At 35.5% G+C, this 13646-nt stretch overlaps 6 protein-coding genes across 8 annotated transcripts in view; 3 read left to right on the top strand and 3 right to left on the bottom strand.

The window, feature by feature from the left end:
• The first annotated feature begins 613 nt into the window (after positions 1-613).
• sub (kinesin family member subito) lies at positions 614-3038 on the top strand. 3 transcript variants are annotated; one of them, XM_017611696.1, is made up of 6 exons: positions 614-705; positions 771-1354; positions 1413-1996; positions 2071-2480; positions 2543-2723; positions 2778-3038. In XM_017611696.1, the coding sequence occupies exons 2-6, from the start codon at positions 826-828 to the stop codon at positions 2871-2873; spliced, it is 1800 nt and encodes a 599-aa protein (XP_017467185.1). In that variant the 5' UTR covers positions 614-705; positions 771-825; the 3' UTR covers positions 2874-3038. The 3 variants fall into 3 exon arrangements, with proteins under 3 accessions (XP_017467185.1, XP_017467193.1, XP_017467179.1); XM_017611704.1 differs by having other exon boundaries at positions 633-709; XM_017611690.1 differs by lacking the exon at positions 614-705 and having other exon boundaries at positions 716-1354.
• A 63-nt stretch (positions 3039-3101) lies between these two features.
• Positions 3102-3732, bottom strand: LOC108359749 (protein FAM136A-like). The gene is made up of 3 exons (XM_017611721.1): positions 3591-3732; positions 3365-3529; positions 3102-3310 (listed from the first exon to the last, which is right to left on the bottom strand). The coding sequence occupies exons 1-3, from the start codon at positions 3675-3677 to the stop codon at positions 3122-3124; spliced, it is 441 nt and encodes a 146-aa protein (XP_017467210.1). The 5' UTR covers positions 3678-3732; the 3' UTR covers positions 3102-3121.
• An 86-nt stretch (positions 3733-3818) lies between these two features.
• LOC108359739 (protein FAM136A-like) lies at positions 3819-4709 on the bottom strand. Its single transcript, XM_017611714.1, has 3 exons — positions 4450-4709; positions 4222-4386; positions 3819-4145 (listed from the first exon to the last, which is right to left on the bottom strand). The coding sequence occupies exons 1-3, from the start codon at positions 4534-4536 to the stop codon at positions 3957-3959; spliced, it is 441 nt and encodes a 146-aa protein (XP_017467203.1). The 5' UTR covers positions 4537-4709; the 3' UTR covers positions 3819-3956.
• Positions 4710-5377: 668 nt separating this feature from the next.
• On the top strand, positions 5378-6312 carry LOC108359895 (28S ribosomal protein S28, mitochondrial-like). The gene is made up of 3 exons (XM_017611975.1): positions 5378-5796; positions 5855-5976; positions 6038-6312. Exons 1-3 carry the CDS (start codon positions 5497-5499, stop codon positions 6195-6197), a joined length of 582 nt encoding a protein of 193 aa, XP_017467464.1. The 5' UTR covers positions 5378-5496; the 3' UTR covers positions 6198-6312.
• Positions 6284-7550, bottom strand: LOC108359887 (probable inactive tRNA-specific adenosine deaminase-like protein 3). The gene has a single exon (XM_017611966.1). The coding sequence runs from the start codon at positions 7423-7425 to the stop codon at positions 6298-6300; it is 1128 nt and encodes a 375-aa protein (XP_017467455.1). The 5' UTR covers positions 7426-7550; the 3' UTR covers positions 6284-6297.
• Positions 7551-8294: 744 nt separating this feature from the next.
• Positions 8295-13646, top strand: part of ACC (acetyl-CoA carboxylase) — a 47280-nt gene continuing 41928 nt past the window's right edge. Inside the window, exon 1 of the mRNA XM_017611642.1 lies at positions 8295-8646. Coding sequence (XP_017467131.1) covers positions 8637-8646 — 10 coding nt within the window. The 5' untranslated portion in view covers positions 8295-8636. The remainder of the gene's footprint in view (positions 8647-13646) is intronic.

Below are 13646 nucleotides of genomic sequence, written 5' to 3'. Positions count from 1 at the left end.
AAGGCTCTGTTATGCATACTTGGCATTGCATGCACTGCTATACCATTTTTACGTAGAAATCAAAAACCAACAGACTTTTACGTATGTAATGCTGTGCGTTGGGTAACAGCTTACACGCGAAGCTCATTTAACAGATTCCTTATGTGACAACTCTCAAGCAATGCCAAGTATGCATAACAGAGCCTTAACAGAGCCTTAAAGCTCTGATCCAATACTTTTCGTGAAAAATCCTGTAAAACTGTCAAACAGCAAAATTACTATCTGAAGTGAGAGTAAAAAGTGAGTAACAACAAAAAGTACGGGAACAAAAAATCCATTTTTCCTGTAAAATGTCAACCAGTGATTGCTTGACACTTTTCATGATTTTACCAGAAGAAAAAGTTCGGGTAAAATCTTGTAACTTCATTCTCCACACAACTCTCCAAAAGTCGCTCTCATTTACAGGATTTTGGAGTACGGGAACATTTTTCCTGCAACTTCCTGCAAGTTCGTGTAAAATCCTATAAGTTCATGGAGTACTGGATCAGAGCTTAAATAACATGCCCTCATTTAAAAAAAAATTGTAACCCCATAGTTTTATTGTGAAACAGGAAAATAAGAAGAAGAAAATTGTATTCACAATTTTAAAGTTGTTATTGAAGCCTTGGTAACTCTATCGAAATCCATCAGATTTGAATTTAGCTAGCTGCTTGTCATTTCATTTACGTAGGTATTTTCATATTTCTTGCGCGCCAATCTGAATATAAAAGGTTTTACGTATTAATTTACAGTTATTTGAAGTGTATTTTATCCATCCCTTTGAAGAGACTTGAAAATTGCGATATAATGTCGGATCAAAGTTCGCTTGATAGCATTTGCGAAGATGTGCGTCCGTCCTTTCTACGTGCGCGAGACCCTTCTGTTGATCGTTGTTCTCGACCACGGCCCGAACGCCAAGTGCGACTTTTTGATGAAATACAGGAAGAAGGCCAGAGAGATTACTACAGCGATGTCGAACTCTCGACTGACGATGAAGTTTCTACACCGCTAAGTGAAGCGAGTAGTGATCAGAGCATTGACTCCAATAGTGCGTTAGTTTATTTACGTCTAAAACCTGTATCACACATTTCTTCAACTTACAAAATTAATCATGCGGGAAATGTTCTTGTTGCCGGCCCACCAAATGATACCGCATCAACAAGTAACAATAAGAACAAAATGGAACAACACTACAGTTTTTCAGCTGTGTTTGATAGTACAGTGAAACAGGACGAAGTGTATCGAATTTGCATTGCACCACGCATTGAAAGCGCAGACAGCTTCGTAGTACTCACATATGGAACGTCGGGATCAGGCAAAACTTTTACATTGTTGGGTAAGTAAAAGTTTGTGTTTTCACGAAGATGACTGCAGCAAAATGTTATGATTTCCAGGTACCCCAAGCGACCCCGGCATAGTGCCGCGTGCTGTCGAAAATGTGTTTCGATTGAATGCGTCCAACATCTACCCACAACCAGCTATGAAATTGGAGAAAGCAAATACCTGTATAATGGACGACAACGAAATAGAGCGCGAAGAAAACATACGTCAAACATTACTAGAATGTTGCGCAGGAATGAACGCGGAGCACGAGCTATTGGAGAAAACAATAAAACGTGATCATGAATTTCAAACTCTAGAGCAAGATGAAGTGTCTGTCTTCATATGGATTTCCTTTGTAGAAATATATAACGAAATCGTTTATGATCTGTTGGCGCCACCACAGACAAGAGGAAATCAACAAATGGCGCCTCCACAGCGAAAAGGGCTCAAAACAGTCATAAATGATGGCAAAGTCTTCTTACAAGGACTGACCTCTGTATATGTGAAGTCTTCCGCAGAAACCCTAAAACTACTTCAATGGGGACTGCAACGCGTAACATATGCTTCTACGTCGATTAATGCGAATTCGAGTCGTTCGCATTGTATATTTTTTATTGATGTCATAAAGTACTACGGCTCTGGATTAGTTGTTGATGTAAGTGATTTAGATGTAAAAATTACTTGCTAACATTTAAAAAAGTATTCTAAAATAAATGTTTTATTCAACAGTCCTCATATAAATTTTGCGATCTGGCTGGATCTGAACGTTTAAATAAAACGCGTAACATTGGCTCCCGTCTCACAGAAGCTAAAGGTATCAACACGTCACTTATGACACTTGGCCGTTGTCTGGATGCTGCTAATAACAATAAAAAATTTAAGTCCAAGGGTCAAATAATTCCGGTACGAGAGTCAAAACTTACGATGCTTTTGCAGGCGGCTTTGCTCGGTAAAGAAAAGCTAACAATGATCGTGAACGTTACACCAACGGACTGTTTTTATGAAGAAAATATGAATGTTTTGCGATTTTCTGCAATAGCGAAGAACATTATCTTTAAACAGCCTACGAAGCCTGTGAACAAATCACGTTATTCTTTTGTAGTGGAAAAGGCTAAATCTGCAGCCGAAGAAAATATATTGTAAGTTATTAGTAACTATTGAATCTACTATTTACCAAATTATTTCAACGTTTTTTTTTCAGCCTACGCAGTGAGCTGGAGCGGAAAGATGCTGAAATGCGTTTAATGCTAATCGAACAAGAGCGACAATTGCGAAAGGATTTGGTTGAATCGTTTGAGAAGAAATTGGCTGAAAAAGAAAGGGATTACCAACTATCTTTGAAGCGAGAGACAGAATTACTGCAACGCATGTTTGACTTAAAGGTATAACACATTTTTAATGAATGACTGCTAAACCTCTAATAATTATGTCTGTAGCTTGCAACCTTGACACGAAAATATGAGAATCAAATAGAAGACCTGCGTGAACAATACGAAGAAGAAGTAGAAAAGAAACGACGTCTAACGGAGTAGTATGCAAACAATGCATGTTAGATATATTTTGTATAGTTTTTATAAAAATTTGTTGTTAGTTCCCAACATTTCATATGTATATGTATTCGTTTGTACGTCGCGAATACCAATTACTAATTTATCTTATTCTCTGTTAAAAATACAACATTTTTCTCCAATACAGTATTCAGGTGGCTTTCTTTCAAACTTCTCATTTATTATAAACAAAACCCTTAACATTAACCCATTTTACATACACACATAACACTCTATGCTTGAGGCATGGCATTGGGGCCTTTCTCTAGCACAGCCTTAATGGTCTTCATCATAGTGGGTATGAGTCCAATGTGTCTGTCTACGCAGGCCACAGTGCAATTTTCAAATTGATACTGATTTTTGGCTAGTTCTACATCTCCTGGACTTGGTGGCAGTCTTTGTCTCGCCTCTTCGCTACATTTCTAAAAATTTTACAAAAAAGTAACACTAGATAATAAACAAAAAATATAACAGACCATAACACAATTTTGCAGCTGCCCTTGAAATTGCCCCAACTCTTGCTGTAAGTAATCCTGAGCTTTAATAAGCGGCACCGCACATCCCTCAATACAAGTCTGCACAGACTCTAAAGTTCCGCGTTGATCATCGCAGCATTTAGACGCACAAATATGCATTTCAGACTGGGATGAGCAAGTTGATTCGGTAATAAAAAGATAATTCAACTCTTAAACGCTTACCAACCTGCATTTTACGCAAATGGCTTGAATACATTTCATTGATCATGTCGGATATCGCGCGTTCTACGCGTTTACGTTGTTGCTCTGTCATTTACGAGTATTACGATTAAACACAATTTGTTGGCAATGGAGCGATGGAGTGTTAGTTAGATTTAGATGGCGGAAAATTTTGTTTAACTGACATCAGCCAGAAGGAATTTATGTATGTATGTAGAACGTAAAGATTGCCAGGTAAAGTTTCACCAATTTATTTTCTTGATTAATGCAGCTTAATTTTGTTAAACCTCGTCACATAATTTTGTAACAAACAAAACAGTTGTTGCTGATGTACCGTACAATTTGTGGGTAAGCTTATATTTGTCGCAAGCTTTTAAACTTGGGGAATGGATTCTGGACCTTTCGCTAGCACAGTTTTAATGGTTTTCATCATAGTGGGTATAAGACCAACGTGCTTGTCCACACACTGTATTGCGCAACGTTCAAATTGGTCGGTATATTTGGCAATATCTGCATCCGAGGGATTGACCGGCATCTTCACTTTGACGTCATCATTACATTGCTAAGGTAAAAGAGTAAACAAATAAACCGCAATACATTGACTTGCAAAATTAAGCATAAAAGAGTTACTTCCTTACCTGAACACAGCGCTGTAGGCGTCCCTGAAATTCACCCAACTCATGCTGAACATAGGATTGTGCACGCGTTAACGGCGCCGAGCATCTCTCCACACATCTTTGTACACTGTCAATGCTTGCATTCATATCCTGACAGCATTTAGCCGAGCATAAGTGCATATCTGTCTACAATTATACTCCATGACATTTAAAAACAAACATTCAGTGCTGTTGCCCCCATGCACTCACCTGCATTTTACGTAAATGGGTTTTATCCATATCATCCACCATCTCTGTTACAGCACGTTCAATACGTTGTCTTTGTTGTTCTATCATATCTACAATTTAATTGATAAAACCTTAAAAATTATACAATAACGGCTAAATTAAATCTCAGCTCAAAGGATATCAGCAGGAAAACGTGCACTAATCGCAGCAGCTGATAAAGAAAGGAAAATTGATGTATGTCAAAACAAAGAAATACGATAAGGGCAGCCGGTGTGGCTGAATTCAGCAAAAGTAGTGAAACAAAGTGTATTCATACAGAAGGTTGTTTATTAGACCAGCCGATTTCTTCTTTCATTCGCATTGTATTTAATTTTTGCTTTTACTGATTTGACAGCACACCCGTAAAAAGCAAAATTTCTTGGATTCAGCTTAGTATCCAGCTCTAACGAAAAGCAACAACTCCATATAAAATGATGCACAAGAAAAGGCTAAGAAATTTTGTTGTGTCAAATTTTCTTAAAGCAAAGAACATAGTGATAATAGCGAAGAAAGACACAAGAAAAGTAAAAACATAGTGAAGCAACCATCAGCTCAGAAAGCAACGAAAACAAGTTTTTTTGTGAAATAAACCATCGACAAAATACACATAAAGAAAGAAGCAAAACAGAAATAGCAAACTTCAAAATTATGAACGTAACACACTTTTTTCTCAATTGCTATTACAAATGGCTGCTTCTCAACCGGTCAGATCTGTTCTAATTGGTTCATGATTGGTTCATGACAACCCTAGGCGAATTTATCATTAGGTTCGTTCGCGTAGCTGTTAACTGTTCATGTTTAACCAAAACTTANACCAAGGCGAACAAGGCGAATCTATAATTATAATTCAGAAGGACCGCGGCGAAAATCTAAATTCGCCTTGAATACCACCTTGGATAAATTCGCCTTGCAACAACCCGAACAGCTGTTATTTATTTATTGTCAAATGTCTTTTGACATAACATAACATAACCTTAAAATACGAGTATATCCTTTGATATTTCATCAGCATCATTTCTATTAAGTAAAATGTTATTTCATAAAGTAACTACTGTTGCTATTACGCGCTTTCCCCATGCAAGAATTTTACCGAGGTTGGCAAACTTGAAGATTGTGCAATCAGTGCGTGCTTTGTGTACAAACAAACCACCGAGCAACTCACCAAATGTTCAGGCAGAGGAAGCTATTGGAACTGCTGATGGTGCAAGTGTGAAAAGTGGTTTCGCTTTGGCCTTTGACAAACACACGGAAGCTGCCACAAGTAAACCTGAGGAAGTTGTAGATGTAGAAACGTTTCCGTCTTTGTTGCGGAAATCGAAATTCATTGATGTAAGTTTTACTTAAATATACTTTATTTACACTCACAATTATAAAATCTGCCACTTAGTTAGGTGATCCAGAAGGCAAAATAGTGAGTGGAAAAATTTTTCATGTAGTCGGGGATGATTTATATATTGATTTCGGGTGGAAGTTTCACTGTGTATGCACGAGGCCGGCGCGCGGTGGCGAGTATGTTTCTAAAATAACCAAACTCTATGAATTTTATATAAATATTTTATTTTGATTACAGAGACTATGTGCGAGGTTCACGCGTAAGGCTACGGATTAAAGATTTGGAGTTGTCAACGAAATTTTTGGGCTCAGAAAAAGATTTGACTATTTTAGAAGCTGACTGCCAATTACTTGGTTTGCTATCATCGCCTGCAAGACAGGGTACTAAAATACAGTAATTTAAAATAATTGAAAAACTTTATTTGCATAAAGCATTGCCCTTAAATTATTATCTAAGCGTTATAATTTAATTACAAACATTTTTTAATAGCACATACGTCACCTACAACATTCGTTATTGGATTTTCTTTTGCATTCAAAAACTTCGTAGTGATGGTTCAATTCCTTTACAGAATGTAGCTTTAATCGAGTTACTAATGCTCCATTCGTAGAACGTTTATCAAAATATATTCTTCTCACGCGACTGTGTACCAGCGCCATAGCACACATTAGACACGGCTCTTGGCTCAAATACACATCATATCCGGTACATAAATAGGGGCCATATTTTACCAAGTTGTCTTCAACTTGTGTAGTTTGCTCCGCCGACTGCACCGTAGTTTTTGTTCTTAGAGGTTCTGCGCCAATTTTTAAGTCTTTAAAACGTGCATCTGATTGAATAAACTCCAAATATTTCTCAGGTATTCCGTTTGTAACGGAATAAAAATCATTGCTGCTGTCGGAATCTTTGTAAATACTTTGAAACTCGTTTGAAAATTCCTTTAGCCAAGCACCGCCACTCTGTGTACGTGCTACGAAATCTACCAACACCATTGGACAATGCATTACAGGATTTAGAGTAGTCCTACTGGCCGCCAAAGCAACCACTGTATCGTTACGCGGATCTATGCAAATACTACATGGCTTATTGTGCTCCAACTCACTTGAAATTGAATTCAGTAAAAGCCAAACCTTGGAGTGGAAAATTCGTTGCCCCTCGCTAAACATACTCCCGTCGTAAAGTAGTTCCATATATTTGTTTGCATGAAATTTGCTTGGCCAACGCTGCTGTGCTAATTCATATTGCCAGCGTAACCTGGGCGGGAAAGCCGGAACATCATATTCACGTACATCTCTGCATAAAATTTCAACGGTTTCTTTGCTGAATCCTAGAGAATTTAAATATTTTCTTGAGGTTTGGTTATTAATATCTTTGACTTTGTACAATATGATTTCCTGCTGCCGAACACGCTTTAAATGTTGAAGACCCATGTGTTCCATTGGCAATAATTTGCTTAGTTCCTGCATTACACTTGATATTTGGCTTTTACTTTCCAATTGACTTAAATAAACGCGAACAAGAGGAGACTCCTTTGAATACTCGTCAGTCAGTATAGCACAAGCATGCCAGTCCGAGTTTCCAGTTAATCTAAGCCGTTTTGTTGGATGAACGTTACCTTCAGCCATGATTCAATAATTGTTAAAATGTATTATTGAATTATAGTAAAGAAACACAACAAGAATGATAGATTTTTCTGCGATCATCGGCGTTTTGAATATTTTGTTACCTTTTTGATTTGATTCACTGATTTCTCTTTGCGTTACACTTTCTAAACAAAAGCTTACAGCTGATTGATTTCTTTCGCGCTGGCATTTGCCAAAAAAATAAAAGCAAGGGGCCTTCACACCGAGCTTGGTTCGAAGTACCAATTATTTTAATAAAAATTAACGGGGGTGGACACTGCATATATACCGCATTAATTACAGTTTTATTGAATTGATGAACAAATTCGCTTCACTCTTAAATCTTGATTTTTAATTTTTATACACGGCACGCAAAAGAACCAAGTCAAAAATCAGTCGGTGGGAGTGGAAAAATTAAAAGTATTTAAATTTAAAGTATTTGTTTATTTTCGAAAAAAACTGCCTCAAATATGCATGAGGGAATGCATTTTAATATAAACACGTATTTTTGCTAAATTACTTTTGCATGTGCGTAGTACAATATGTCTAGGCTCAGACAGAGAAACTTTTTTCGCGGCAACTCTTTACTTGTGGGAGAGGGGATGACGAGGGAGGGGAAAGGCCTCCAAATTGCTCGTGCTCAGGCAACATGTCTGAGTAATTGTAGTTGGCCGTTCACAGCTGAAAACAACAATTTTATTTAAAAGAATTGCTCTGTGTGAACGCGAAAAGCAACACCAAAAGAGATGTTGCTGAAAAAGAGCAACACAGGTTTCTCTGTGTGAACCCAGTCTAAAAAACCGAATTGATAACTTTTGGACAGTGGCATCACCGACTGCCTGACGACCAAATTTGGCAACAAAAAAAGTTGTTGGAGTGGATCGTGGATCACTTGGGTGAAATTGACAGATTGAGTACGAAGAAAGCAAACAACGCAGCAATTTTTATTTCAACCAATCAATAATAATAATAACATAAAATAATATTAAACTAGTGTAAACAAATCTTGGAGCAGGTAGTTAGAGTTACTGCAAACTCCATCGGCACCGACAATCTGCCTTTATCGCCTTCGCAGTCTGGCGTTCCTCCAGCGCACCTCAATTACCAAAAGTGGGCCTGGCCGACCGGAAAACAGTTATTTATCTACATATAGGCACTAGAAAGAGGAGTCAGCAAGCAGAACTTGATATAACGGTGACGTAGACAATAGCGAAATGGAAATTGGTGAGTAAAAGCGCGTTGTTCACAAGTAAAATTTGTCATGTAATCGATAAACAATTACTGTGCATCCTCCCGCACGCATTCCTCCCGTACAAAGCAGCAGAGACAAACAACATCGTGCTTCGGGATTTCGTATTCGTTTTATTTCTGCATCTAATTTCTCTTCTTTCAACCGGCAGTGCATGGGAAAATAGGCATTTATTTCTATTCGAATCTCAAAATAGGTGGTTGATATTTTTACATTCCTCTTAAAGCAGATTTCATTTAAAACAACAAAACAAAATGTGATGTACTAACCATAATGTGCCAAGTGAGACCACTGCCCCGTCGCACCGTTTCCTACGTTTAATTGTGTACATAATGCACTTTCCCCATTGTTTATAACATATTTAGGTATGTATGTATGATTGTAAGTTCATTTGCTCCATCGATGCTCAGCGGCTGTACCCGTAAAAAAAACGCTCGCTGCTCATTCGCTCTCAAAAGTCGCGCCACCATCTACGCCGGGAGCATTTATTGACCTTGGATTCTTATTGGATGTTGGGACTCGCGCCATTTCTACGTTAACGTCGTTTATGTTGCCAGATGTATTACACAGAAAATCCCGCATAAACGTTGCATTGAATAGTAGATTATAGCTGTTATGGTAGTTTTGACGCAAAATTGCATATGTACGAGATAATCGCGTGGCTTTCATAGATATCGTCACCTGAAATGCAAAATAACGTAACAACATCGTCACTGAATTGCAAAAATTTGTAACTTATAAAAAATTCAAAATTTACTTTTTGATTGCTATGATGGATTTCATCGAATTACAACTCCCCACATCGCTTTATAAAAAAAAAAATTGTCACGACTTTTTCCATTTCAGTGATATGTTACGTTATTTTGCATTTCAGGTGACGATATACATACACTGCCGGAACAAAGTATTGGCACAGCAAATTTTTCACAATATATGCAACAATTTTCATTCTAAAAATTTTCCGCTAATTTCGTATAAAAATATAGTTCATTCTACAACAAAAAACATAAAAATATAATTCCTAAACTTTGTTCAAAACTCAAAAAAATTCTAAAACATCTGATTAAAAAGTTGAAAATTTTCATTAAAATTTGCTGAATTTTCGCGAGTTTTGCACAAAGTTTAGGAATTATATTTTTTTGTTTTTTGTTGTTGAATGAACCATATTTTTATACAAAATTGGCGGAAAAATATTAGAATAAAAATTGTTGCATATATTGTGAAAAATTTGCTGTGCCAATACTTTGTTCCGGCAGTGTATGTATATTTGGGATTTAACATAACAATTTTCAATGAAAAATCATAGGCGCATATTCATAGTCATATTTAGTTCACAACTAAGTAAGGCTTAAAGTCAAAAATATTTTCGAAGAGGTTTGTCACCTGTTTGCAAATTTAACTCAATTAAATTGAAAAAATAAATGAAATATTACAGTATGGGTACAAAACGAAAGGTGTTTGAGAAATCTTGATTTGACAATATTTTCGATAGGATTATCAACTATCTTAAAGTAATATTACGTTCTCATTGAGTCACAAACTCGAGTTTATGGGTCATTTTGGAGTTAAACGCTAAACTCTACTTTCAAACTCGGAGTTTACCATACAACAAATTTTGTTAAACTCTCCTTAAACAACCCTTTTGTTTGGACTTTATATTAGTATAGACTAGCCAATATCGGCTTGCTTTGCGGCTTAAAACACTACTAATTTTTTGTATGAAATACTAGCAGGAAATAATGTTACTCATACATCATATCGTACTCATACATTTGCAATGCAAACTTAAAATGCAAATAACGACTAAATGACCTTATCTAAAAAAACGGTATACAGATCCGTAACCTACTACCCAAATTTAATTGTACGTGTCTCGCGTTTTTTGTGTAATTTTAACGTCTTTACAGTGTTAACATCAAAATTAAGCCATAGCAATGCAATTTATTTATAAAACTCTTAGGAGCTGGTATCTCCAGTCCGACAGTGCTCATAAATCAAGCGGACTCTGCGCTTATTTGTAACGCCGGATACCGGTAAGAGTACTTCAAAGGCCCCAGAAGGCACGCCATTTTGGGTACCATAATGTAAACAATTACGTCAGTGCATTCTTATAGATACGGCGGGTTATGCCTGCTTCGACATTTACGGGTCTCATCTGCCGCGGTAGGATCTGGAAAATTTAACGGTTACCCTATAAACTGAACAGCTACAGTTTAAGTAATTCTGCTTTCTTAAAATCCAATTAGTAATACTACTTAGGTATAAGTTATTTGTTCAAGGCAGTTAGCAACCAAAAAATTTAACAAATCTATTGCAGTAACAGTAAATTTTTTTGTTTTATAAATCTTTCGATTACTTTTTAAATTACTTTGAGGAATGGAATTCGAAAAAAATCAATTACATTTTCAACTACTTTCAAAGGAATTGGAAAAAATTACATTTTCAATTCCTTTCATATTGCAAGAAAAAACCAAATTCCATTTGAAATTACTTCAAGGAATTGAGAAAGTAATCGATACCTTTGCTGTGAACTGAAAAAATTGATTCCTAATTACAATTACTGAGGAATGTAATTGTAATTGTAATGTAATTGCATTTACCCAGCTCTGGTTACATGCCACTTTTTAAAAAGCCCTACGTGGTTTTGATACCCTTTTTATAATGTTTTTTGCTTCTCCTGTAAGGTAACGGTATGTAAATTCAAAACTTTAAAACAGTTTTTCTTGAGTTTTGCTTTTTTGATTTATGACACTATTGAAGTAAATGAGCGATATGTATTTATAATTATAGTGCTGGCACACACAAGTTTTGACTATGCTGCTAATTAGTAAGAATGTTTGGGATTAAATATTTTTTTAGGTAAGTTATTGTGAAAGCACGTGGATATGTATTCTTATGTTAATTTTTTTTTTACTAAAATTTTGGAAAGCGATGTATTTTGGAACGAGTGTCTAACCAAATTTGGTTTCCACTTTTAGTGTAATTTTTCGTTCTGAAGTTCAGAACGCCGAAATCGGTTTGACTCGAAACCAAATTTGATAAGAGATGGTGCAAATTCGTTCTAAAGTCCATCACCTTCTCACTATGTCGGAAGAATCAACCAACACCAGCAAAGTTTATGAAAACTTTTATGAAGCTCCCTACGAAATATCTGCCATTTTATGGCACTAAAATCACTTTCTGTTATCTATAAAATATATAGGTATTTATACAAATAATTCGCTAATTTTAACAATTTTTATGTTTTCTTCACTTTTGTGACCTTACTGCCATATAAAATTTCATTAAAATCTAACAAACACAGCAAAAATATCTGGAAAAATACCTATCGTTACCTTCATATGGAAATGCCCTAACTCAATTCTAGAACTTAAAAATAATTTCTACCGCATAAAATTAATTACAGTTCTCAATATGATACAGCGTTTAAAATTAACTCGGAGCTGAAGAACAGGATTTTCTATGAAGTTTTTTCGTCGCTCCGCACTCAGAAAAAAACATTCCTTGATGCTAGGAAAAAAGTATATAATTTTAAGGAAATATTACCTTGAAATGGCTCCAAAGACATGGCTTTGATTTTTAGTTAATATATTTTTTTATTGCAATTATTTTTTATTTGTAATTTTAAATTATTTTTATTGTAACCTTTTAAATTGTATTTAAAAAAATGTATCTCATTTATTTTTTATGGGATTTGACTATTTAAGTTTTTCAGAATATGAAGTTTATTTTACAATTTGTAATTTGTAAATTTGTAAATTGAAATAATTGACTTAACTTACTCTAACCACCTCTAACCACCTCCAACCGGACTCAAACCTGCGATCTCAAAACCAGAAGCAGTAGTCTTTACGCGACGCCACAGCCGACATTTGCCAGGAAAGCAATTAACTTCGTCTTAACAGCACTGTGTAAATTTACTTCCTCAAATTACTGACGCGCTATTTTTAGCATGAGCCTGAATTAAGGAAAAACTTCTCAAATTGAGTAAATTTTTCGTAATATTAAAGAAAAAACAGTAAATCTATATTAAGGAAACTGGTTTCTTGTTTTAAGGAACTTCTTTTTTCTGAGTGCGTAAAGAAATAAAAATGTGAGTTAGGGCCTTTCTGTAATAAGGTTTAAATGTATGTATTAATTTTTATAAGACGTTCCTTTCTTGATTTGCTATTAAACGCATGCTTGATGTGTTTGTGTTCGTGTTTTAATATTCGAAATTGCGCGTAATCAGTAAATCAGCTCATGCTTTGGAGCAGTGATCATAAACTTTTATAAGAAACAGTTCATCAATTTTGCCACCGACTAACTTCAGCATCCGACATTGACATTGTTTTACTGTGTTTCAAGCCTTTGATATTTTCTCGCATTTGTATTTTTTGTTTTCCCTAGGCGCACTTTAGTCAATATTTTACGGTTTTTTTTTTATTTAATTTGTTGCATTCTAATGAATATTTTTCGCTAATAAATGTGTGTGTGCATGTAGGGACATCATTTGTTGCTACCGGCTAAAAATTATATAATTTTAAATTCATCGGGCGCGATAATGTACATACATAACGTTACCTTAATTCACAAAGGCCCTAGACAAAAAAATTTAACCCATCGAAAATGATTTTTTGGAAATTTCAAGACCCTACCCCCTAATTTTATTGGTTTTATGAGAAATATGATTGCCTATTTGTATACACTCTTTAAAGGTTGCGACCTGTCGATTTAGGTCAGAAAATATGATTTCGTAGATTTATGAGTTTTTGAATGACTATTTTTGATTCGATTTCATAGGTCGAATAAGATCTGAAAAGTGGATATATAGGCCTTTAAAATGGTATATAATAATCAATTGTCGGACTAGGCTTGTTGCGATTTTTTATCGGGTAAATTAAAAAAAAGATCCATATTTCTCAAATATTTTTAAATTTTGGCCATCGATAATTTCCACAATTTCAAAATATGTGGTACTATCCAAAATTAAATC

The sequence above is a fragment of the Rhagoletis zephyria genome, unplaced genomic scaffold (assembly GCF_001687245.7).
Source record: "Rhagoletis zephyria isolate East Lansing unplaced genomic scaffold, Rhagoletis_zephyria_1.1 Rzeph_scaffold_00013, whole genome shotgun sequence".
In the NCBI taxonomy this organism is placed as follows: Eukaryota; Metazoa; Arthropoda; class Insecta; order Diptera; family Tephritidae; genus Rhagoletis; species Rhagoletis zephyria.
Note: the sequence above shows the minus strand (reverse complement) of the source record. Positions and strands in the feature narration are given on the sequence as shown.